Here is a 27002-nt window from a genome sequence, read left to right as displayed (position 1 = left end):
GCTGCTGGCTTAGGAGATCTTACAGTTCCTCAAAAATATATATTATCCGGTACAATAAAATGAAGTCCACATTTTCTTTCACTGGTTTGCCCGACAGGTCGTATCAAGGAGATCAATGCCGTATGCGTAGTTTTAGAATGTTATGTATCGCGCGTCGTGCACCTGCATTTAGAAGGGTGCCTGAACTCAATCAAAAACAGCTAGTCTCTAACGGCCAACACATTAGTACATGGTGTAGGGCACGTGGCTTCAAACTGTTATGAGATATATATATATATATATATATATATATATATATATATATATATATATATATATATATATATATATATATATATATATATAAGAGAAGAAAAACTTCGAACAAGGTAAAAGCACGATTGTGGCCTACGTTTCAGCAAAGAGAACTTGCTTTCCTATATATATATATATATATATATATATATAGAGAGAGAGAGAGAGAGAGAGAGAGGGGGGGGGGGAGAAACGTGGAATAGCGAGACAAAAAACCTTTAGCATGCTTTGCACGTTAGTTCAGGCCTGTACTTGAGGTTAAATCTCCGGCGGGCAAGGTCGGACGGTGGCATCGTTTTCTACTGCTACTCATTACGCATTGGTTCACCTGAGCCATTTCAGAAATCGGCAATTGACGCCCACAGCAGCACAAGCAGGGTTACGAACCGCGTGAAAGGGACTAACCAGTCAACGTACATTTTCTTGCTACAAAACCTGCGCATACTTTATGGAAAGGGGTTTCGTGGGCGGCCCTGCTTGTCCGTTGCTTGGCGAATGGCAGATGCGCGCATCTAAGCATCTCATATCGAGGAGTCGTCTACAGAGACGTTTAATGCAACGAGTTTCCTTCAGAGGCTGAAGTACACAGGCATATTCACAAGAAAGTGTGCTACGACACACTGCAACTGCTTTCCCTTTTAGTATACGTGTCCGTAATCAATTTAAAACATTCGGAGAGTTGGTTGCACGGTTGTATACATCGACTGCGACAGCCATAGCAAACAACACTGGAGCAAAGCACAGAAAGCCTAAATGCAACCTTAGTTCTCTGTATACTATACATTGGTTTTTGTTCAAGCTTAAAACTTCTGCCGAAATGTTTCAGAAAATTGCTCCCAAGTAAATCTGTGAATGGGGTTGTCTGATGACAGCCGTCCTCGGTAAATTTATGCCTTAGTTGAGCGCACAATGGATAGCACCGTCTTGCTTAAAAGCTCTAGTACAGCATATGGGCGCAAAGAATGCAAACTTGGCGTAATTCTCCTCATTGCCCATGTTTTAGGAACGCTAGTTGCAACCTTATTCAGAGAATACACCTTTCCCCCACAAATATACATAGCCGCCGATTATAAATTGGGAGCACATGTATATATCTAATACATCACAACGAATGAGCTGTTGATCAGAAAAAACAAGCGCTGGCCACGATCGTAAAGTCAGCGTAAACGTGTCGTAATTTAAGTTGCATATTCTGAAAGGCGAGTTAAAAGAATCTGAAGTCTCTTTATAGAGTGGTATTAACAAAACATACCTAAAAAAACGCCAAAAGGGGAGCTCGCCGATACGCGCTTTGTGTGGGACCGTAAGGAAAACGCAGTTATGCCTTCAACGTCCACACTAAAAGTTAAGAATGCAGAAACCCTGATTTCACGTTGAAATGTTTTACTCTTTGACTTGTATAGGTTTGCTTTTTCCTACCAATGCCATAGACGGTTTTACCCTTCGTTTACTTTGCGGTTTCGCTGAGAGCTCTTCAGTGACGTCACAAAATATCCGCAGCACAATCCACAGTCACAGCAAGACGCAGTTTCAACCAGGAGCAAACCATTTCAAAGCCGCTACACGCGTTTTTCGAGCTCGCGTTTAAACTATGAGGCAATGACACAGAATGAAACATGGCATTTCCCGGGGGCGGACACTCGTTGCAGAATACCAGAAAGTAGGCATGGGCAACGACAACGACAGCAAACTTTGTGTCATTTCTTTTATCCTTGTTTTCGGTACTTCTCGCTAACTCTATCTCGTTGTTCACTTGTAGATATGTATCGATTTCAACTTTCATGACGGAAGTTTGAGTCGAAGACATTCCAAAAATACGAAAGCTTTATAAGAAGGTACGGCGTAAGCATTGTTATCATTCGCCTGCCACGCGTGGTGGCTTCACGTCTGAGTATCATACAACAGAAAAGATGCCGGTTATGAGCTAGAGTGTGACACTTCTGTCGGTGTGTGGCCCCTCGATTTGATTTCAAAGAACGTTATTTATGAGGCATTCCTGAAGAGAAAAAACCGCGAAAAATAGAAAGGAGGAATGCTTTTAAAATTACGAGACGTGTGCACGTACTACGTTCAGACAAAAAAGAATTCTTTCAGCTTTCGAAAATTTTGATGCTACAATTATGAGCCAATTTATGCAGAAAAATACATTGACACATTACCTTTTTTAAAGCAATTTGACTCGGGAGTTCCACAAAATTTCTCTGCGACTTTTCACAGGTCTATACTCAACAGATTTCATATCATCGATGGATGGTCGGATGGACGGACGGACGGACGGACGGACGGACGGATGGATGGATGGATGGATGGATGGATGGATGGATGGATGGATGGATGGATGGATGGATGGATGGATGGATGGATGGATGGATGGATGGATGGATGGATGGATGGATGGACGGACGAATGGGGGGATGGGAGATTGGGAGGATGGGCGGATGTCTAGACAGATCCGGAAAGGGAAAAGGATATTCTGGCAAGCTGCGCACCTTTATGCACCAAGTGGTGGCGCACATCGCTGGTATATATCCGCGTGTATTGACGATTTTCCGTCCCGTAAGTGAACCATGACATCTTTTATCTGACAAAAACAAACCACATTCGGTGCACTAAACAACACCATTCCGCATGGTTGGACGAGTGCCCTTCTTATTGAATACAAACCCCACCTGCGTTTAAATACCCTCCGCACTTGTCCGGGCATCGCCACAGCGCCGCTCCACATTGTTTGGGCCAGCCGCCTCTCTCCTCGGCCGTGCGCTTCCCCAATAAATGCAACGGCGACGCCCCACGCAGCCTGGCCCAGCCGCAGGTCTCCTTCCAAGTGCATTTTCGTGGATGCGGCCCTTATTTGTAGTTTCCGAATTGCCCCTCCTTACGCGAGTGCGTTGAAGATCTTTGTGGCAGCCTTCTTGTTGCCATCTGAAGTGAGAAAACCCAATGGTTGGATTCTCTGCGTTACGCGAGCAGCTTTATACCCCTCACTTGCTGCGATTCTGCTGCGCTAATTGCCACTTATACGCAGACTCCCTTTCCCCTCCTCGTGGCACGTGGGCGGAGTGGTTCGATCCCACAGAGGTCCCCCAAAACAGTTCCTGCTCGCTCTCCGCAAGCTCATGAAAAGCAGTGCCCGGTACCCAACCTCAGTCCGACACTTTACCACCTCCTCATTAAGCTTCACAGGATCATTGGGAGGCCCTTTTCCAACACGTTGAGGTAGTTCTTCGGGCGGCTGTTAACAGCTGCTCCAACCCAGCAACGCAGAAGCCTTTATAGGAAGGCAAATAAAGCTCTCTCTCTCTCTCTCTCTCTCTCTCTCTCTCTCTCTCTCTCTCTCTCTCTCTCTCTCGGAAATTTTGAATTGCCCGCGTAACCACTATGATGCAGCGCACATTTCCCCACCACGGACTCGGTTCTTTGCTCAAGGCGAATGGGGCGCTACATGCGAAGCTGCTGAGGCGTAGGGTTGTTTCGGCGACGCGTTCAAATGCGCCGCCATTGTCTCCGTACACTATCCCTTAAAGAAATCCGTTGTAAAATGAATCTTGTGCAGAGAGAGAGAGAGAGAGTGAGAGAACGCCTTTAATGAAAGCTGAAGAGGTCAGCCCCACTAACGGTTGCTAACGAGTTTGCTACTCCAGATGGGGTGAATACAGTGAGGTGAAAGCGAAAAATAGAGAGAAAAAGAAAAGAAAAGAAAGAAAGGGGAGTAAGAGGAGAAATGCACACATATACAAATTGTACATGCTCATAGACTTCACAGAACCTCTTCTAGCCCTGTTTCCGCAAGAAAAGTAAGCAGTGTTTTTGTACCCAGCACTGCTTCGCTGCTTAGTGTAACCTTGCCGGAATTTTTTCTGTCCGTCGTCATCGTTGCCAAAGCTGAGAGAGAGAGAGACAAACATTTATTTTAGTAATGAGCAGGAGGATGTTCTTAGGGCCTCCACCCAGTGAGAGGCATCCTTATTCCAAGATGCCTTGGAGCTGGCTGGCCGTCCGGGCCCGTTCCACCAGTCGGCGCTGGTCCGAGAGCTCGGAGCTTCGGCGCTGGTCCGAGAGCTCGGAGCTGGTCAGCTGCTCCACCCACTGCTCATATGTAGGATTGGTATTTGGGGTTAGAGTTGAAGTCCGTTGGCACAAACAAACAAATATTAAGCAAACGATAGCTTCTTAGGTTGGGAGAAGCGGCAGTGTCTGATCCAGAACCGTCATGCAGAGAGTGACGAAAAGTTATAGTGAAGCCTGCCGGAGTAGAAATAAATAACCGAAATAAATGTTCAATGCAGACAGTTGTTGAGGAAACTACAGGGCAGAAACTCCCTAAAGCGTATACCCACAGCTCGTTGGATTCGTTTTTTATGCAGCCGAACGCGCTGCTACTTTGGTCGAATTTTTCATCCGGCTAAACGCTCTCCTTCCTCGGTATACATTTCTTAATCTTTCGTTTGTCGGGAAGCTCTGAGGCTTGACAAAACCACCGGTGGCTTCCTCGCCATCTAAGCACTCGCCCGCTTCCGAGTCTCGACCCGACAGCGGCGTGTTTGCACAGAGCCAAGTTCTCGCATGTTCGAAAACAGGGCTTCCAGATCTCAGGCAACTGCGCCTTTCACAACGGGACCCTGCAGCATCCGGGGCTTTGTGGAGGCGACGAAATCCCCGAGGCGCACCGTAAAAGCCTCACACTCGCCAGCGTCTGCGTGGGTGCACGACACTGGTTACATTCTGCAATCGTCCTTACATGCACTCCATGTCGCAACCTTCTCTCAGAAAGACACGCAGGTGCACCGGTTGCTTCTAAAACGCGGTTTGTTGCTCTTCCGACGCAATGGAGGTAAACCTCTAATCTCCTACGCACTCCTCTTCTGTTTTTCTTTTTCTTTTTTTTTCGAGGTACTGTTGTGAATTCCTTCAGGCACAATTTGCATCACTCCCTTGCCTATCTTTGTGATCCCTTAGTCGCGCGGACCAAAATCTTGGCTCCAGCTCGAAGACAGGCGAACATTTCTTTCCGTGCCAGCCGCAACGCTCGGGTAATAAATGATGTTGAATGTATGGCTAACACAATCGGTTTCAAAACTATATTAAATTGCGTGAAGCGCCAGAACCCATGAAGCTTTATCTTCTATGTCTTCGGTGGATTTGGAACTTGCGATGAATTGTACGGGAATTCGGATGCCTAACCAATACATTTATGCTAAAAAGAAGCTAGAAGTTCTTCAGAGTACCCGTAGTTCTTTTTTGTTTTCTTAATGCAGCTCAAACAAGTGTAAATCGTGTTTCCTAATTTAGGCAAGGAATTCTTCTTTTTTCACCATTCATGACTACGAGTTATGTATAAAATTTTCTTATGAAAGCTACTCTAACTCCTTGTTGCTGCTACAAAGCTTAGTTAGCGTTTTTTGTTATACTTGGCATGTAGATCATCAACTGTTTGTCGCTGACTTGAAGACATGCTCAGTCTTCAAGTTCACCTAAAAAAAGTTAGTCTGAGTAAGTGATGAAGCGTTGTTCTCGCGCTGTAATAAATCCCCACTAAGCTTCCTTGGATTACGCATCACGGGGTTTGTGCGTCAAGCACTACTGCGACGTCCGGTGGCGTTGTGTTCCTCGACAAAAAATAAAAAGAGCAATACCTCGTGCATTGTCATGCGTCTAAAATACCTCTATGCTCCGCGGAAAATAACTGCTTTTGTTCGCAAACGTCTAACGAAACCATTCTCATCGGAGGTCTCACGTGTGAGTACCGCTGTCTTGCAGATCACGTTTTTCTTTGAAGTCCGTAACCATTCAAAACTGGTATATAACGAAGGTGAACGTTCATATATAAGAAGCGGCGGGCAAAGACGTCGTATTATATGCCGGTATCACGCGAAACGTATTACCTTATCTAACGTTCATGTCAACGATTATGCCCATAGGTATAAAACTCGCTAAGATCGTAAGAGTAAAACGAACGCCGGATGCCTTAAAGGAGCCATGAAGAGAAAATACAACTTCGTTTAATTCGAAAGAACTAGGATTCAGTATATCACTCAGCTCCGTTACAGCCACAAAAAATGTTTTTTTTTATCGAAAAAAAAGCAAGAATTATCTAAAAACATTCAAATTTCGCGCCACAGTGACGTGTTATGAGCAAGAATGACGTCATACGGGCCAACAATAAAACATAATTTTCAGTGCGTTAACTGCACATTAGCATTCAAGTGATGCCATCAAATGGAATAAGAGGCCCCATTACAGACGTCCAGTCATGTGTCGTCGCGACAGGTGAGTTAGGCGGCCGCCAATTGCACAAACAAGGTTCCGTGACGTCATAGAAAAGTTGCGGGAAATTGGCTAGGGGGTCGCGACTGCTTCACACGTTTTCTTTAATATCTCCGTTATTTGTTCGAAGATTGCGATGATATTGGTATCATTGTTATCGGGATTAAGCAGTCTTTCTAATAAACCCAACTTGTATTTTGTCTTCATGGCTCCTTTAAGTTGCTTCATAAAAGCTAATATCACCTTGTCAAAAACTGAAAACAACTGTCTTTTTATCTTCGCTGCTAAAACATTTTTACTCAGTTTTGCAGCTAGTTGCACCGCAGCAAGACGCCGCCGAATACTGCTCGATATGTCTATTAAAGAAGAGGCCCCAGTAAGTGTAGGTTCTCACATTTTACGAAAATGAATGCCTACAGCTGCAGTTTCTACCCGTCAGATGTCTTCAAATTTTCGGGCCAATAGACTATTTCGAAGCAGGTGAAAAAAGCAACACGAAAAAGTATTTGTGAAACAAAGTTTATTTTGTTGCGGGAGTCTCTCGGTTTCTTTTTTTTGTATTTTTTACGGCAATTGCTTGTTTGAACAGAAGTAAACACATTTAGGTGAAAACAGAAACAACGAAGCATGCCTTCAATCTTTTTCTCAACAAAGATGGGCAGCTCGAACGTCCATAAAGAGAAGAGAAAATTTTGAAAACCTTTTTTTTTTTCTCTCATCCTAAAGGGCAACAACAGCCAAGTGGGCCCTGCGTAAAGGAGTCAGCGTTTTTACGGCTCTTCATCCTGCCCAATAGGGACGGACGGAACTGGAGACATAATTTTCAATATCGAAAGGTGTAGAGGAACTTTATTAGTTGGCGGTAAAGCGCTCGGAAGATCACCGTCACGTTATCTTCGGTTGCTCTGCTGCGCTTTTCGTTCCATTCCTTCGCCTTGATTCCTTCGTTTTCGCTTGCCTTGAAGTAGGAGATTTTGCTGACGGTCTTGGCGATGCCACGGGAAAGGTGTGAGAGCTGCAATCAAGAAGGAAGAAAGCAACTCTTGTAAAAAACGCACGAAATTAACAAATCGATGCCCTTTTAGCATTAATGGCAAGCCATTGGGATTCGTGATCGTCTGAAGCCTAAACCATACCTTTCGCTATAATTGACAGGATGCGAAAGATAATCCAAACCAGTTATGCTGAAATAGAGTGTATTTTGCGCTAATGTAACAGCGACATTGTGATGCTGTTAAGCCTTTCAGCGGTGATATACGTGCCCCAACTTTCTTCTTGCGTAGTCGCATTGGACAGTGTTGTCTCGGATAACAGTAAATACCCTTTTGTTAACGTAGACCAGTTTGAAAGATCAATAACGAGGCCCAAACCGTCAGCCATGTTCTATTCTCTTCGATATGTTTGCTTGCTTGAACGAGGCTCATCGCCCTTGGCCAGTCCTCCTAAGCGGTTAAACGTTGACATAAAATGAGAGAGAGAGAGAGAGAGAGAGAGAGAGAGAGAGAGAGAGAGAGCCTTTAGTGAAGACTCTACGTCAAGTGGGGAAGTAGGAGGAGAAGGTGGGTGGTTTGTGGCTTGGGACATCTTGAAGGAGCACAGCTCAAACAAACAGGTGGGCTCCTTGAGAAGGCGGGAGAGGTCGGGTGGTGTAAGGAGAGCTGGTTCACGGCTCTAAGCCGCTGGCGATAGAGCGCTTTTTAGAGAAAAATGTAGAATTAAAGCCAGATGGAGAGTTCCAGTGTATATAAAGAGAATGTATTTGGAGGAGGCTTGAAGGTTCAGAGTGACGGGTATGAGGGAGTTGCAGATGGGACATCGAGGCGGCGTAGATTGGTGCAACATTTGCTGAAATTCTCTGGGTTTGCTAGCATTTTGCTAGCATTGGCAAAAAATATTTCTTATGAGAATTTCGGCTGATCTTGGGAGCGGAGGCAGAGCGGATAAAAAAATTGGGCCCATCTCCCCGCGAGGGAGACTCGAGTAAATGCGTCGCATAGGGGGTGGGTGTATTGCGTTAACGTTTAGTGTTTGGGGAGTTGGTGGTAGTGAATGCGTTGCGTTGTATCAGCAGCTTCTTGACGTAGTTTGAATGAGTCAAGGATATAAGGCGCGTTCGTAGCTTCCCATTCTATGTCGGCTTTGTGGCGCAGTGGGTAGATCACCATGTACATTGCGTTCCGCCCGCAGGGTCGAGGGATCGAAACCAGGCGCCGGATAGTATTTTTTTATATAGTGTAGGGGGAGGGGTGCGGATAACGACGGTGCGGACTACGACGGACGTCAACGCGGGTGACATCGTGAGTTACTGAAATGCTCTGCATTTAAAAGCCGGTAGAAGTGAGGGTTTTGGCGCAGTATTTTTATTTTTTTTGCTACCGTAGAAGCTGTATGGCTGCCGGTAATGTCACAGGAGACGGAAGAGCCGAGTCGGGTAGCAGCCTAGAGGTTATACACCCCGTGCAGCCAACTGGGCTGTCTGGTTCCCCGGTGATGATTCCTCGTGTCCAGGTGATCAGTCGATGCGAAATGAATGCTGCTAGATTTCAGGATGGAGATCTGATAAAGGATGGGAGGTCAGATGAAGTCCATGAGGTGCAAGCTAGTGGAGCAGCAATGGGTACGTCGGTGTTAATGTCGATTTCGTGGGGCGTTTACTGTTGCAGGGGGCGTTGATGCGGGCGGCGTTGACGGGGTGGGCGTTACGCGGGACGGGATGGGCGGCCGTGGCGTCCGTGACAGAAGGGTGGCTCCAAGGAGCCAGAGGCAATGGGATGTCGTGGATTGTAGTGTCTTGAGATTGCCTCAGGTGATGATGGAGACACCTTGATGAGTTAATGATCATTTGTGAAGGGATTGATGTACTTGCACCTGAATGATATTTTTGAGGGTGGGGGGGCGGAGCGGGGAGAGCAACAGCAGTTTGTAGGTTTTCCGAACGAGTGTGTTTTGGTATGCCACTGATGGTGCGGAGGGTGACTCTGCGCAGATGTAGAAGTGTTCTCGTGTGCATTTTGTTAATGTCGTAGGATTGGGCTACGTAAGTTATGGTACCGATGCCGACAGGGTGTGCTTAAGTTTTAGTTGCCTTCTGGCTTGCTCCCCCAAATCTGTTCGAATGGCGATGTGTGGCATGTTAAATTGTTTTCCATTTAGCTTTCAGTAGTTGTAGCCATACTGACGGGATATTTTGTGCCTGCATGAGATTCCGAGTAATCATATGGGTTAAACACTAGCAGTTATAGAGGTACCGGCGAGAAGAAGAGTTGGAAGATAATAGTGTGGAGTGCGGGGGTTTGTGGCCAAGTACGGGTAAGAATTCGTTTTTTTCAGGGGCCATTCCGAAACTAAGATTGGCCAAGAAGCATCCACGGCAATCTGATCTGGCTTGGAGTTCGGTCTGCATGTTTTCGGGGCATGAAAAGTCGGCGGATTCAGTCCATATGGTTACGTCGTCTGCATATATTGTGAAGCGCGCAGCAGAGTCCCATTCGAGATTTCGAGCTACCGTCAATATGGTACGCTTAAACACGATGGGGGAAAGTATGGATCCCTGAGGTACCCCGCGGTCAAGGTAGTATGCATGAAGAAACTAGCAGCCTGGGTGATATCCATGAATTCAAATTGGCGGAGCATTCAGAAAATTTCGTATCCAGCTTAGAGCCCGGCCGCTTGGGTAGGCGTGATTGCATTATTATGGCAGGAGATGATTGAAAAAAAAGTGTCTCTTTATGATTACGTACCTTCCCACACCAAAGCACCCCACATAGTAAGCTGTTGACAGTTGGCTCTTTAAAAAGCACGTTGCATTCAAAGAATAGCGTTTCATTTCCGATACTCAGAGCTCGCTGACAGGTTTCAGCACAGCGTTAGAAATAAGGCAAAGTGCGCTGCCTTTCAAGCTGTGAACGCGCCCGTCCCGTGGAGTTTCGTCACTTTTTAAAGCTTAACAGTCATCGTACCTAGGTTAGAAAACCAGGTCAAAGTGAAGAAAAGGCCGCAATGTGCCGTCTACGTTACTCTGAAGTCGAGAAGGTCGCGGTTTCAAATTGGCGTACTTAGATAGAGCGATTTTCAGTGGCGCAACATCTATATGAAAAAGCTACTGTGCGTATATGGATACCGATAATAGCCATGAGTATCGCTCTATTCCGGCTACTGTGATATATGTATTGCACCAGGGCTCGTTACAATAAGTACTCTTGAAGCCGTTATTAATTATTGAACAGCTTCTGTATTAGACATAATACATGCCTTTATTCGCAGTTTGAAAGCGTCACTTTTTGTGGTGGAGCACTAGCGTTTTGCAGACGTGCTCCTTCCGAGCCTGTACTGGTGCTCGGGATGCCTATTATTTCAAAGCACTGCTACTCCCAACAAGCAAACTCATTGTATTCGAAACGATCGTTTCGAATACAAATATAACTCGAGCCATATTAGCAACCTCCCAAAGAGAGCTACCATTATGCATTTAAACCAATAAATTTTAGTGAGTCCTTTGTCGTAAAGCTCTTTCTGTAATTCTTTGGTAAGTGAGTAACTCCACGGAGTAAAGTAGGACGCGTCGGTAATCCAATATAAAGTAGCGAGAAAAGACATATACTAATAACGCACTGTCTGATTATTAAATTCTCGCTTGTCTTGCGGATTTTTTACCAAGAACCTATGTCGCGAGCCCAATGTTTTCAGAGCAATCGAGGACCCTGAGACTGAAGGTCAGTGCGTTTATCGATAGCTCGCCGCAAATTTTCTTTGTGAAACGTTTAGCGCCAAACTCAAGATATGGCTCCGCCATAGGCCTTACCCTAACGCCAGACGAAAAATTTGCGGGGAAGATAACGGTGCCTTCGCTAATAATGAAAGTGGCGTCGGTTAGGGAGGCTCCGGATTCACGCCTTGGGGCTGGCCCCTGCGTTCTTTCTTCTTCTTCCCCGCCCACTTCTGCGTCCCCCGCGTGAGACTAAGGCTTTCTCAATTAGCTGGAACTGCCCGGTATATATCGCCCCGACCGGCCGGCAGCTCGAGCGCGTGCGTTTAAAGTTTTGACAGCGCCTGTTTAGCGTTCATTAGACCTTATTGCTCCGCAGAGGCGCAATGAGCGCCGGTAGGCGTCGAGTTGCCTCGGGCGGGCACCCTCTATAATTAAATCGTCCCGTAAGAGCTAATTTTCCCCTTTTCGCCTTGGGTGGGTTTGCCTTTCGAGAGGGGGGTGATAAAATTGCCGGCCACTCAGCAGAAATTAAAAAAATAGACGAGCCAAACTTTTCTTTTTCGCGCATTCGTCTCACTCGGAGGGCGCGAGGGGAGAGAGGGGAAGGAGTGCTTCGGGTAGCCTGAACAGCGCCAAAGTGAAGGACCGCGCTCGTTATTACTGAACCGGAGCCTCCTGAAGAACCACTCTTCCGCCTCTTGTTTATACTCAAGTTGAGAAGTGTTTTACCCGCGCGTTTCATTCGTTCATTTTAAGCTTGAGAACATGATGGAGGATATAAGTGTGAAGAAAAGCAAACGTTATTGGTCCGGAGGATTTCTGGGTGATTTAACTTCGGGTGCGTCATTATTTCTTCAATCATGTGCCTTTAGTCAAGGAAATCAATATTCGGATTGTGCTCAATTGTTACGCCAGCTGCAGTACTGTTTCAAGAGCAGAGCCCTTCGTCCTGCTGAAGGTACTCAGTTCGAATGTTAAGCCTTTGTTCTGTCGCTTTGCAGTGTGCGTTGGTACACGCTCATAAGTACTCCTCTGCCGTTCTCCCTAACTTCGGAGAACTTAATATTTGTCTGTTTTGGTCGCTGAGACGCGCCACAGTTTAAAACGTGATGATAAGACGCTGAAAACACCCGTGCCTTAGATGACGTGACCATAGGAACTAGCTAGCAGGATATTATTCGTAGTTTTCGTGTCGCTGTCTCGCAATTTTCACTGCTGACGTGGCTTGGCACGCGCCCTACTATGGCTACCTAGACAAGCATTTCTACTGCGAAGTAGTAGGTGTTTACCCCCCCCCCCCCCTTCGTTTTCATTCTGGTAGACACTGTACTCTGCGCCACTCCGGTGATCCTTTTCGTCACCGCCGACCGCTTCTTCACAGCTGTTTTTTACCGGTGTCTTTCAGGTTTAAGCCCCCGTCCACAAGCGGTTGTCGGTTTATGCGTCCATGGAGGGAGTGGAGGGAGGAAGGGGCCATTCACGCGAAGCTATAGGTTTCATGCCCTCACTGATGACATGTTTGTTGTGCTGGCGGGAGGCTTACAAGTGGACGATAAACAGTCCAATGCGACCTGTTTCGTGTCTTCACTGGTCGAGCGGATTGAGTTGTGCGTCACATAGACAGCAAGATGCGTAAGATGCGCGAGGAAAACAGAGTTCCATGTTTGTTTACTAAAATAAAGCTCGAGTCGTTCGAAGTTTCATTAAGCTAAATGGCTAGGAAGTATGCTCAATAACAAATTACAAACAAACGTGGTTTATTTCCTGAACACTGTCCACGGCGTCCAGCTTCGCAGGGCTACCATCTTCACAGAATAGAAGGGCACTGATTTCTTGAAGTAGTTCTCTTTTTATGAATACCGAACACACGCTCACTTACTTTACTCGGAGTTTCATTAGGTTAGGCACGGTTCAACAGTCACTCCTGGGTTGCGAAGTGCTCAGGAGGCTGTGAATTGAAAATTTCTTTCGTGCTGTTTTCGGCACGTATGCTGAGCCATCGGATAAAAATGCCGTGGTGTGAAGTCAACTTTGGTATTCACCTGCAAAGCCGATCACTGCAAGGTTTCGCGGACTTTCGCAAGTTCGGTGAAGGCAACACAGACGCAGAAACCTTCGCGCGTAGCATTCCTGGCAGTTAGTCTCCTGTTGTTCTGGGAACGTTCAAAGACTGTCAAAGTTTTGCCGTCTCAGCCCGGCACTCTACAAATCCGCTGCTCTGGTAGAATGGTATTGGCATTTATTTTAGCAAAAGTCATCCTCCACTACATCGATGTTGTCAAGGAAGGCCATCTGCTCTTTGCAACAGCCGTTTGATTTATTTATTTATTTATTTATTTATTTATTTATTTATTTATTTATTTATTTATTTATTTATTTATTTATTTATTTATTTATTTATTTATTTATTTATTTATTGATTGATTGATTGATTGATTGATTGATTGACGTCTTCGTTTTAAAGTGATAGCATGCATCATTCCGGTGTTTGGTTTAAGCCATCTTCCAAGTTAATCCTGTCTATTTGGAGCACGCTTGCGTATATTACAGCTAGCGTCATCGACGAAGTAGAAGATTTTCTGTGCGATTTTATCTATGCACTTGTTATCCTAACTGCATTTACTTAGCATTTCAGTCGAAGCCCTACAAACCTTCCCTCAGCCCTTGAAATGAAACGAATGATCTCACTCACTCACCGGTCCTGGGGGAGACGGTGGCTTATTCCTCCTCCTCCTCTTCCTCTTCCTCCTCCTCTTCTTCCTCCTCGTCCTCTTCCTCCTCTTCTTCCTCTTCCTCTTCCTCCTCTTCTTCCTCCTCCTGCTTCTGCTGCACAGGAGCGGGCTTGGGCGCCGGGGGAGCGGGCTTGGGCGGCTCGATCTTGGGTGGCTCGAACACGGGCTCGATCTCGTCCTCCTCATCCTCGTCCACGCGACGGATGTGGCTCACCTGTGCGACGAGTGACATTGTATTACTGCTGCAAAACACGTCCATCTCGGAGGCATTACTTTTTCTACTAGTTGCCCACCCACTTGCCACGCTGTGTAATGCTGTCTATCCCTTTTCTCGTGATCTTTACCATGCCTACAAAACCGTGTTCTTCGTTCTTGTTTTCAAGAATCCTTAAACCGTAAAAACATCCGTGTTATGTTATGTCTCTGCTTTTAACAGAGGAGCTGTTACTACCCGCAAGTTCGCCGTTGCATGGGAAAGTGCCAAGAAAAGGCAGAGCACTCAGTAAGCGCGTGCCCAGCGGCGACCGCCGAGCGTCATCGGCACGCGCAGTGGCTTTAGCAAAAAAAAAAAAAAAAACTGGCAAACACCCAGACCAGCGAGAAAAAGGCCAACGGGTGTGAGTGTGTTCCTCACGACGACATCTGAGTCTCCGGCGCATGCAGTGGCCTTCGCAACAACAACAAAAAGAACTCCACTGCTAATGCTAAAGCTGTAAAGAAAACCCGCTTTGGAGAGGTCACCGCGGCGGCCGCATTCTCAAGAAGCGATTATGGGTAATTGGAGACATGGCTACAAGTATGCCCATCTCTCCCGAGACGACTAGCAGATCCCGCCCCCGCTGCCTCGAGTTGATGACGGAGAGAGAAGTCTGCAATGCTGGTCATGAGTTGGCATCTACCACTCGCCGCGAAGAAGATGACGACCTTTTCGATGCATATAATGACGATTACTAGCACCGCAACTATGCAAATAAAAAATAATACCGGAACTTAAATATGTGGCCGGCAATGCTCACTTACAACAGCTTCTCCATTCAAGTCTTGCGCGTGGTCGCAAGCTTCCCGGAATTTTTTTTAGAATATTGTTACGCTATCTTTTAAAATATAAGCAACATTTCGGAACATCCTCGAATACAATCATTCAATTGCTTGCGTTACCATCGTTGCTTTGTGTACCGCGAAATAGATATCCCGGAGTATTGAAAAGGGCCCTTCAGGCACCTGTCTTTCGTTTCATTCAGTGACATTTACTACGCCAACTCAAAATCTTTTTCAAAGGCGTTTGAAGGGGAAACGAAATTGCTATCCAGCTTATACAAAAAGAACAAAATTATTGTTCTTTATGCTCCCATTTTATGCTGGGGAATAGTTCTTCGAAAGAGGGTGATATTTTGAAGAAGAAAGGCAAGCGTTCTTACGAGCACTGAGAGCTGTAGCTTCTGTTGTCTGCAGGCACGCGCAATCGTTTAGTGCCGGTTGACTTCCTTTGATCTTAAGCTGCATTTTAGGCGAACTAAAGGGAAATAACACCCGCAGTTTGTAAAGCGGTAAACTATGGTGAGTGAGTGAGTGAAGACTTTATTGAAGTCGCCTGCTGTGGTGTCCCTAATGGAGCACCATGACGCGACCTACGTCATCCAGTCAAAGACCCTTTACTCGACAGCCGCTCCCTCTACTCCCCTCGAGGTCCTTCAGCCGCCCCTAGATGGGGGACCGGGCCATCTCGGCTTTCGACCGGCTTCTGCCTTTCAAGGTCCGCCAGGATCAGCGAAGTGAAACGATTACCGTGTAAATAAGTTTGGCCCTGAAAATTTACTAAATAAATCTGTTAAACACTAGCAAAATTTTAAATTACTTTGCGAAGATCATGTTGGCGATGGAGTTGACACGCGCGAACTCTCTCACCTATGGGACGGCTGCGTATGATAACTAAAAGAAGTGACTTAGGCTTTTGCATAACCCTCCACTTCAGTGCAATTTAAGCTGGCTCTCCAGGTGCGTTGGCCCACAAACTTAAATTATCTTGAATAAGTGTTATTAAGCACTACATTTGTGGCGAAGCTTTGTTTGGAATAACGACTGGGCGTTTATTAGTGTAGTTCTTGAAAAAACGTTCCAAAAGCTTTTTTGAAAACCTTATTGCAGCCCAGCTAAACAAAAGCGACTATGCTCGGCTTCAAGCATACTAACCCGAGTGCAAGGTAACAAAGAAGGACTTATTCGTACGCTCTGTCCTCCAGAGGCGTACCACTCGAAGATCTGCTAGGTGAAGCACGCAAGCTACATTCAGTTTGCTTGTGAAACAAGAAATCAGTTGTTATTTTTGTGCGGAAATTTGGGCAAGTTGGTACTGGGATAAATGGGACATGTTTTCTAGCGCCAGAAAGACGGGAACTTAGAGAATAATTCACGATTGTTCTAGCATTTTTCCTAGCGTTTGTCCGTATTCTTCTCGAAGTTCCCGTATTTTTGCGCTATAAAATATGTCCCTCTTATCTTCCGGCTCACTCTCACTCACTTACTTACTCCCCCACTCACTCACTCACTCACTCACTCACTCACTCACTCACTCACTCACTCACTCACTCACTCACTCACTCACTCACTCACTCACTCACTCACTCACTCACTCACTCACTCACTCACTCACTCACTCAGTCAATCAGTCACTCGCTCACTCACTCACTCACTCACTCAGTCAATCAGTCACTCGCTCACTCACACGTCTCCTTGTACTGTTAGACTGTTGATGTGAGAACCTCCTTTCGGCGCTTCTTTGCCATGCCCGAGCGTACCTGCTTGTTCTTGGGGTTCTCGGGATCCCACTTGGGCAGACCCTGGCGGGAGCCCTCCTTGAAGGTGAGCATCTTCTCCTCCCACATCTTCTCCATCTCGGCGTCGGTCATGGCCTCTAAGCCCTGCGTCCGGATGCGAGCACTCCATTAGGCCACAGCCGCTTTTTTATCCACCGCCACCTTGCTGGTCGGTGCGAAATGGGCTTTCCTGTAGCCAACGAAGCTGTAGTCTTATCTACGTAATAGGCCTACATGCAACATATAAACGGCGCTGGTACTTCGACGCAGTGTTTTTCTGAAAAATCAGAACTATACTTACACAGACTGCGTGGGAGCTGACAGGAAAAAAAAAATACGTCAAACTTTGTTCCACCTTGCTAGATTCTCCGACGTTCAGGGTATTTTTTCTTTGCTTGCGCAACAAATACGTGAGCATCCTGTTTTCGTATCGTACACTGTTCTTAAGAATATCTTGTTTCATGCCTTCGATTGTGCACCCAAAGTTATATTGCTCTTTAAATATTCCCAAGCTGATTTCAGGGGCTTTAAAGTTGGAACGCATAACCAGTGAAAGGTTACGTACAGTACGTTCTTCTTTTTCGGCGATCACTAGACAGTGTAAATGGGCAGTAACCTTAAGATTTGAATTTTTTCTCGGTGGAAGTTCACTCATCCTACCGACGGAAAGTAAAAGAGTGAAAGACCTCGTACAGGTCTCTTACGGGGCCAGCTCGCAACAACTGACTCGCCGTACCTTGCACTCGCGGTGTGATAGCCAAAATGCAACGCATGTAACGCAATCCTGTCCGCAAGACTGAAAGGTCATGAAGGCGGCATCACAAGAGCTTAAGGATGGTGCACCCTTAAACTTGTCAACGTCTGTTATGTAAAAGAGCATGCATTTTGAGAATACGTGTAGTGTGTACTACAGGAAGGTTGACACAATCCAGAAGTTTGACAGGCCAGGTCAGCACACGTGGGGTTCACGCATAAGCGCATGCATAACGTCAAACGCTGTTGTAGGAAACTGGGGTGGTACCAACAGCCGAACATGCAGTTTCGGGCACACGCTCCAGAACAAGCATGCTCAGGAAAAGCAGCTGGCGCCGAATCAATGTAAGACACCGATGCGCAAGTCTCACTTCTTGTTATTGTTGTCGCTTCAGTCGAGTGACGGAATCATTTGGACAAGTAGGTTGATCTCATATTACTTCCGCGATTCAGTAGGAACAAATTTTTTTTCAGGCTTTGTCAGTTTATTCTTGTGAGTCACTTCAAATTGTGAAAGTGATGGGGACAATGTTCTTCAGGCTAGACTTTTAAAGTAGGGGCGTGCCAATGAGAGATTATTTGCTGTTCGCAGCCTTTCAAGCAATTGTTTCATTGCATCGAATGGAGTTAAGAACATTACTAGGTATGTGGTTAGATGAAATGTTAAAGCAAGTCCATACCCCTTTGTTGGCTTTCTGACTTCATTTGCGGAACGCATTAGTCGGTAGTAGGAAAGGTACGGGTTGCATTAATTATTTCTTGAGACTGTCTTGGCAGTTAGTTGCTTAATACTGTCTCCAATCATACGTTAAGAACTTCGAGGCAATTAAGAGTTATAATAAAGAGAAGCTGCACAGGTCGCTCACTGAAGTTTAGAGTTCAATTGCATTAAACTTCTGCGCCAATAATAGGCGAACTTATTAGGAATGAAACCGTTGATATTCTGTATTCCCTTCGACTGGTAAGGAGAAACTGGAATGTCATCTTTTTCAGTAATAAATCAGTAGCGGTTGGTACATACAGGTTAGGTTTTTGGTTCAAGATAACTGTGCCTACACTTCAGGAGAGGTATAATGTCGTGTAATTATTCACTTAACACCGTTATTAAAAAAAAAGAGAGAGCACGAGCGGACATACGGAAGACTAATCTTTCTCTTTTGAACATAAAATTTTATGTATAGTACGAATTTTTTGTCTGAGCTGTTACGAAACGTGTTTACCGCTTGCAATGTCTCGCAGGCTTAGATAAGTTACAGCTCGTCCGTAAAACGTCACGGTTACGAATAGTTTACACCCGATATAGCTGTTCGCTTTGATTCATCAATTATCATTTACAGCGCAATGCACACATTAATAAGCGGAACATTCTGTCAGCCCAATTCATTTTCATCGTAGCTATTTCCTGTGCTTCATCAAAGGGCCAATGATTACCACTCTCTTTTTTGTATTTTTGTGACCTGTTGAACGTGTAATGGCAATTAATGGATTCGTTGCCGTCTGCACGCGGCATACCGCAAGCCTATAGCTTCACGACAAATCTAAAATAATGACAGGCGGGCGACCTCCGCCACTCCAAGCCCGTGTGCAGCTTCTCTGGTCAGGTGTTAACTTCTCGAAGTGTTGCTGGGAGCCTCCAAAACTAAGGGGCCGTGCTCGTGTTACGGGCACCGGTGGAACCCGATCCCTCTGCGCCCAACGTACGCCAGCGAAGAGTTCACGCTTGTCGGTGAAGGTGCGACGATCCGTCCTGCGCTCGTACTTGCTGGCAACCTGAATCTTGGGCTGCGCCACAGGGCGCGGGGGCGTGGTGCAGACACAGGTAGCACGGAGGCGGACACAGCGGGGCCGTGCGGGGCAAGTTGGAAGTGGGTTCACGGAGGGAATACGACAGCAGAGAGAGAGAGAGGGAGGAAGAGAGAGAGAGAGAGAGAAACACAACACCATGAGTGAGGCTATGGGCGCGCTACTCACGCCGTCGTACAGCTCCCGCTTGTCGAAGAAGGACCGTCGGTCCAGCCGGCGCTCGTACTTGCTCGACACCTGGATCTTGGGCTAACAGCGACGGTGCTTAGCATGGTTGCCATTCAAATTTTCTTTTTTTAACTCATCCACTGCCCACGACAAATTAGCCTTTTTAGTTAGAGTACTTCGCGGTCTTTTAGTTAATCCTTAGGGGAAAGCAAATGAAGAAACAGCATCTTTAAAGTGACTTCGCTCCGAGAGTGTAAGCTTGGACCAGATATTTTAGGTATAGCGTAGTATATGTGATTCAACCGCAGGAACATTAGGCGGACTCTACTTTAATCGGTAATGAACTGAATGGTATATCAAAAGGAGATTACGTATAACCACAAAAAAGCTGACGCCATAGGTGGTCGTACTAATGGCCGAGAAATTTACGTCCCCTTTTATCAAGTTGTTGGTGGCTCACTTAAGTGCGCGGCCATCCACGTATAGATTCTCATATCTACAGCTGCCGTGATGCAGAAGAAGCCTGATATTTATTGTTTTGTCCATTCTACTTTGCATATATTTCCATGGATAATGTAGAAAAGGGGCTCTTAGGACAATGGTCATAAATGCGTCTTTAAACGGTACGACAGCTGGGTCAACGAATCGTATAGAATATATATAGCTTCCTCTGGTTCAGCCCGCTAAAAAGCAGGAATGACGTGCTAAAAAAATGTAGTGCTGCTGAGATAATGATAGACAAGGTGTAATTTCAAGGTGCGCTGTAAGTGCGTCTCGCACGCCAAGCACTAATATATATCCAGTAAGGTGTGGCAACAGTAAAGTGGTGACATTAAACACTTTTTGCTTGGAAACCACTGCATCCATCCTTCTCAGTCAAATTTCCGGTGAGAGCCTCAATTTATGGCTCATTCTGTTTAAAATAAAATGATGGCGGGAATCACCTGATTTCTTTTCTTTTCTTTTTTTTGACAATCTCTCAACACCACATGTCGCCTGAGTGAGATAACCGGTCCAGAAGATTTTGTTCCCTTTGCGGATACATGTAAAAAGACCCGGGACGGCTGAGACTGCGCCACTAAACGAACACGTTTTTTTTTATCTCAATAAAGCTAGGGTGCCTCGGTGTCTCTGATTATGCGAAAAAATATATATACCAAGAAATGCCACCTTCCCGTAAAGCTTGAGCGCAATCAAGCCAGTTTTTTCTCCGAAATAGGTTTTTAAATACGCTCATTTAATATCCAAGCACCCCGTATGTTCATTTTACACAGGTTCTACGGCTGCATTATCCTACACTGGTTGACATTATAGACGTTTTGTATGGGCGAGTATACCCTGAATATACTGGACAAGGTGATATCGATAAATAGCTTGAGCTTTGTATTGCTAATTATTGGCTGTAAATAATTAATTTCAATTGATCTCTATTGCCAGGGCGTATTTATGGATCCCGAATTTGAATTGCTCCCAACGCAATAAGCAGTGTAAAAATTCCCAAGACTTACCGGGTGTTTGCCCTGCAGAGCCCTGTAACAGAAGTTGGATGAGCATCAGTGCCCGTATTCGGATGTGCACATTCAAGAACGTGCAAGAAATGCCCCAGATCGAAGATAAGAAAAATATAAGATGCCCACAAGGACAACTGCCTGTCCACACTTGGCTCTGGACATAAGAGAGCTTCAGTAAAAAAAAAGGCCTCGAAACGCACAGAATTCAGACTTACTCTAATGGTTATCTCGTAGTTCGGGAGTACGCCCTCGTATTCTACAGAATTACCAATACGTTAGATTAGGGCGCTTTGAAAATTTTGGCATTGGCGTCTTATAGCTTTTTTTTCACAGTTTTGTTAAAAAGCCCTTCTAAGTACGCGATGTTTTTCATTATTTCACACGGCGGGAAACTTCGAATGAACATAACCGTGAAAAGAGCGGCGCTTTCACACGCAGCCACATCTGAGAAGGAAAAACCACTTAACCATGGGAAATGTACTATATTTCACCCCTCTCTGAGATGAACGCATAAATATGGTGGACGTGATACCCCGGAAAAGCCTTCTTCCTATCCATGTTGTGGATGTATTAAAGCGTGCATTCAAATTTTCGAGATGTCGACGCATGATAAAGGTCCCCAGGTGGTCAAAATTAATCCGGAGCCCTCCACTACCGCGCACTTCATCGCATGTGTAATGTCGACGCGTTAAACCTCATAATCTGGTTAATCAATCAAAGCGTTCATTCAATTAAACAAGCGTTTTGATCACATTCCATACTTCCGTCCAACCCCACCCCTATGCGTTGGATTAAAGTTTCTTTTAATATGAAGTTCGGCACAAGTCCTATACGCTTTAACTATGTCACGTGACAGAGGTAATATTCCGCAAACGGGGGTCAAACGAACATGTTATATCTATTTAACCTCTCTCCCACTGTCTGCAATTCTTCTATGCCCATCATCACGTCTGCGACTGTACAAGGTTATAGCAAAAACAGAAAACCTGCCCAAGCCCTGTACCGCGGGCGCAGCTTTAACGGCACTAGCTTTGTGAGCACGCGCGGTGGCTTCTATAGGAAACTTTGGTTTTCACGGCTGCGATATACATGCTATTTTGAAATTTTTCAAGTGCTCGTACAACATATTTTGCAAGTCGTATCGTAAAGCGACAGGTATCCGGGCATTATTCGGTTCCAGTGTTTCATCTGGTAATAATAACATGCCATGCGAGTTTCGGCCCCCTTGCTTCGCTACTTTAGAGTAGAAAAAATTATGTAGTTTTGGCGAACGAGGCTGCTTTAGTACGCACGAAGAGAAACAATGCCAGTGAATGAAAAATGGCGTTGTCGAAACGCAGCGCACTTACTCAGGGTCGAGACCCTTCTTCAGCGCCCTACTCCTGTTGATTTGCCTCTGACGCTCAGCCAGTTCTTTCAACTGCAATGAAAAGGAAACATTCAAATTCAGGTGAATGCCCGTCTCGCCATATTTCGACATAGATACAGCTTACAGTGAAAAACATAGGGTGAAACTAAATCTTTTATTGGCGAATGTATGCAAAGAGCAGAGAACAATTCACGGCCAAGCCCAATGCCGTGCTGCGTGAATTCTCCCCTACGAAATTTTCTCCCCTACGTGCAATCTCCCCTACGCGTGCGTTCTCCCCTGCATTTACGAAATCTCCCCTCCGGGTAAGGAGGGGAGATTTCGTAAAATGTAGGACTTAGAAGTTTTGTCAGACAGTACTGGAACTGATTATGAGTATATCGCAAGAGTGCCTTTCTGAGCTTTTTAAGACGAAAAGGTATTATTCCGGGATTCACGAAGATTTCGCTTACGTCATATCCGTCACGGGAGTGACGCCAGTACAACGAAGCAAGCGGTCTGTAAAGGGTGCACCCCTGCGCACAGGGTCTTCTTGCTGGGAAGTCACCTTCAGTACTAAAGAGTATGTTATACTTCAGGTTGTTCGTTTTCAGGTTGTATATTTTAACACGAAAGTGTTTTATGCCGGGATACCCCAAGATTCCACTGACGTCATATCCGTCAGGGAAATGAAGTCAATACACCTTTGCCGAAGCGACCAGCCAGCAGGACGTCGCTCGCCAAGCACAACCACAAGACAGCCCCCGACCCGCAAATCATGCCCAGCCGCAGATTTCGCTGCACATTTCCCTTTCGCCTTTTACCGATTCCTATGACAAACAAATCAACCCCAGTTTTTTTTTTTTTTTTTGAAGCATTCATTCAAAGCTTGCAGTTGGATTCAGGTGACTTACATTTTGCTTTCTAGAAGGGGTCGATGTCAGTGCTAAATATTTTGGTACGTTGCACGTACGATATCAACGCACTGTAACCTGAGAGGCCTGATGAAGTACATGCTAAGATGCGATATGCATGCTCTCTGGAAGCTTCGAAAGCTTCCCAAATCTGGTACAAAAGGCAAAATGCAGCGCTTTCATTGCCGTTTAACCGTCATCTCGATGTTACCCGAAAAATTTATCTAAATCACTGCAGTCTGCTGCTATCTTCACTACCTTCACTGCTACTTTCATTGCTACCTTCATTGCTACCTTCACTGCTACTACCTTTACTTCACTACACTTCACTACTCACTTCAGTCTGCTACTACCTTCACTATATTCACTACAGTCGGCCACTACCTTCACTACCTTCGCTAAATCACTACCTTCACTACAGCCTGCGATAGCTGCCCGTAACGGCTTCATAACGTTTTTACAGAATAACCCTAACTGAGAAAGCATGAAAAGAGAAAGGAGAAGCATGCACTCGTGGGACCAGGTGGCTTTCCCGCATAGCCAAGCACTCGTCGCCCGGCATGCAAATCATCGGAGGCTAACCAGGCTAAGTGTGGGAGTAAAAGAAGAAGATGGGAGCGCAACTCACGTCGTAGTCCTGCCTCTTCTGGCGCTCCTCGAGATCGTACTTCTCGGACTCGAGGCTGACCACCTTCTCCCACATCTGCTTGGCCTTCTCTCGCAGCTGCTCCACCGTGAGGCCCTCGATCTCGAGCGGCTTTATGCGGAAGGACAGGATCGCCTTCTTGTCCTCTTCCATCTGCTCCTTCGTCTTCCCCATCTCTCCGCGGGCGTACATGATGTTGGCGAACTGCGGCGGCCATCATTGCAGGGGAACATCAGCACGCTAGATCACACACTCATGGTGGCTACGTCACACTGTAACGGCTTGCTTATAGGGTTCGAACAGTTGACGCAATGGTCGTAACGCTATAGTCTAAAGCCTATGTCACTTTCATATTCATGTGGAGTAGCAAGCCAAGTTCGCTGCCAGGCTGACTTCTGCTCATCATTAAAGGCATTCCTCCTCCTCCTCCTCCACTCTATTACTGCTTACGCAAAGTTCTGACTGTTGTAATTTTCGTAACGTTCCTAAATAAAAACTTCATCTGAGCTTTTGCCAAGCAAATTACGTGGTGTGCTCTTTTCTAAGCCTATAGCACAGAATACGCCCGATTCATCAGTATTATAATCTGACGGCTACGTCACTCTGTAAAGGCTTACGCCAGATTTTGGCTGTCATCGTAACTGTCGTAACGTTCCTAAACAATGACGTCATCTGCCGTGGCGGCCAATAAAATGACGCGAGATGCTTTTCGAAGCTTATAGCCTACAGCATGCCTGATTCATCGGTATCCCATTCTTACGGCTTCGCCTCTCTGTAACGGGTCACGGTATGTTCTGGCTGCGGCCGTTAATGTTGTAACATTACTGAACAATGATTGCCTGTCGTGACCGCGCTGATTTGTCAGCATTTTCTAGATGATATTTGGTTACAGCTGCGCTAATACTTTACGGCTGAACTTCACGCTGTCATGACTTACTTTGGAGCATTGAAAAATAGCACTAAGGGAGCAGCGTCCGTCAAAATCAACATGCGGCTACACGACTTCAAACGGGGATTCCCTTCATGTCACCTTTTTTATTCCTGACAGCGCAAATTCGTAGACAACTACGTTAACCTTAAAGCGTCCTTGATTATTCTGGAATTAATTTGCGCTGCTGCTAAGAACCAAAGTAAGTCTTCATTAAACATTCCAATTACCTTGAATCGGTATGGAATACACGTCCAGTACTTGTATGTGCGTATCTAATAGTCTTTATTAATCCATGTCTGCCTTTTGTTCATTGGCGCGTGTGCACTTCGCTTTTCCCGTTTGACTGCGATAGCATCAGGACGCCGTTATTACTATGCCCTCGAGGCGTGTACTTCTGTAAGGAGAAAGGACGCTTCTCTCAGGGAGGCAGCAGAGCGAACGGTTCCGTCCTTTACCGTCCAGATCGCGATTCCACAACCAAGTGACCTGTGATGATGATTATGTAGAAATGACGATTGTAATGGGTATGGACAGGTGAGAGGTTGACCACACCAGTGGACGGTGGACGGGCATGGTGTGGGGCAGTCCACAGGTGCACAAGTAAGCGCTCACAATACCTTCTATACTCAACGCTGCCAGGTCATTGCCCTCTCACGTGCAAACGACTTGCTCATGTCTCTTGTCCACAGTATGACGCAAGCAGCGGTTCATTAAAGGAAAGGCCGGAAAGAAGCCGCTCCATTCTGACCGCATCCACTAAATGACATGCATCTCTCGAAATTATGAAACAGTTGCGTGATAGTTTCTTCACTCGCTCCCTCACTCCCTCAGCTTCACTCCCCCCAACTACATCTTTAACCGCAGCGAAGACTCTACGTGCGGACACTTCGCGCTCGTTCGAGTTTCCGAGCGAGCCGCGGTGCTCTCGCGTGGCTGACCTTGTCGAAGCCGGAGCTGCCGAGCGCAGAGGTGCCGCCCATCTCGTCCCCTTCGCGCTTGGTGATCACGAAGTTGGGCTTGACGGGCTCGGCTTCCCGCTTCTCCTTGGCTGCCTGCATGGCCTGCCGCTTGCGCTCGGCTTCCTCCAGCCGCTTGCGCTTGGCCTCCGCCTCGCGCGCTTTCTTCTCTTCCTGCGAGAAAGAGGGGATTACAGAGAGCGTTGCCGAAGGAGACCTGCTGACCAAGGCATACGATGTGCTTCGCTTAGTCGTGCCCCTTTAGCCTCGCAAGGAAACAGGTGTGTTGGCTTTCTGCCTCGTAGCCTTGGCCGCAGTAATTACGTCGGGTTACACACTTGCCAAAAGATGGGGAAAAAAAGCGGGACTACTCACCTTTGCCTACGAGATCGTTCAGAATCACGAGTCGCTCTAGAGGACACGTTTGAAGAACAAAAATGTATTCAAAATAAACACTGCAAATATTAATTTAAATATTAATAAATAATTCGAACTTCAGTTAGATTAGCTAAATTGCATTAATTGAAAGTTAACAAGTTAATGCTAACAGTAAATGCTCCTTAGAGGTTCGTTGTCTCTTTCGGGGATTTTCATGGTTTTGAAGACCATCTTTATCTGTTTTTTTTCGTTTTCATATTTACCAACAATGGTAAAAACTTTTTTGTCGGCGCGCCGGACACACGTTTTACTTTTTTTTATGCCTCTTACAAGTGAAGGGCCAATCAGGGACCATAGAATAGTAAAACGTGTATATCCTTTTTACTGAAGTTTCCCAAACAAACCGCTCACAGTAGCAATTCTATACTTTCAGTGTTCGGGAAAAAAATTAATAGGAATGAATAAGGGAGAAGGGATATGGGACTCTCCGTGGTGCCACTTGTAAGAAAAGAACGAGGCTAAATCATGTGCTGCTCTCCGTCGTAGTCTGTACAGGCTCATACGCTTAACATCATAACAGCAGGGAAATTATCGAGCAGAATTCACGATGCACATAGATTCTGGTGTGGGAGAAAGCGGGAAAATATCCAATAAACCTTGGCGTAACCCTGTTGTAGAGGCAGTTGCTAGTTTACGAATTGCAACCTACGCTGCGGCCCCAGCAAAACGAAAGTGCGGCGAGGGAACAGCAGCCAGTTCGTCTCGACACACATCCGTCCACGA

General features: G+C 46.0%; 1 protein-coding gene across 3 annotated transcripts in view; it reads right to left on the bottom strand.

Moving 5' to 3' along the window:
• Positions 1-7378: 7378 nt before the first annotated feature.
• Up (Troponin T, skeletal muscle) overlaps positions 7379-27002 on the bottom strand; it is a 34720-nt gene continuing 15096 nt past the window's right edge. Inside the window, exons 5-12 of one of the 3 annotated variants that reach the window (XM_077703747.1) lie at positions 25824-26015; positions 23937-24158; positions 22396-22466; positions 21044-21065; positions 19536-19616; positions 16794-16916; positions 13963-14212; positions 7379-7573 (exon numbers count right to left, since the gene is read on the bottom strand). In XM_077703747.1, coding sequence (XP_077559873.1) covers positions 13985-14212; positions 16794-16916; positions 19536-19616; positions 21044-21065; positions 22396-22466; positions 23937-24158; positions 25824-26015 — 939 coding nt within the window. In that variant the 3' untranslated portion in view covers positions 7379-7573; positions 13963-13984. Of the gene's footprint in view, positions 7574-13958; positions 14213-16793; positions 16917-19265; positions 19347-19535; positions 19617-21043; positions 21066-22395; positions 22467-23936; positions 24159-25823; positions 26016-27002 lie in introns of all 3 variants that reach the window. The other 2 variants (XM_077703746.1, XM_077703745.1) reach the window with 2 other exon arrangements.

This window comes from Haemaphysalis longicornis, unplaced genomic scaffold, assembly GCF_048455015.1.
Source record: "Haemaphysalis longicornis isolate Haplotype H1 unplaced genomic scaffold, Haemaphysalis longicornis Haplotype H1 scaffold_3, whole genome shotgun sequence".
In the NCBI taxonomy this organism is placed as follows: domain Eukaryota; kingdom Metazoa; phylum Arthropoda; class Arachnida; order Ixodida; family Ixodidae; genus Haemaphysalis; species Haemaphysalis longicornis.
This window is presented reverse-complemented; position numbering and strand designations above follow the sequence as displayed.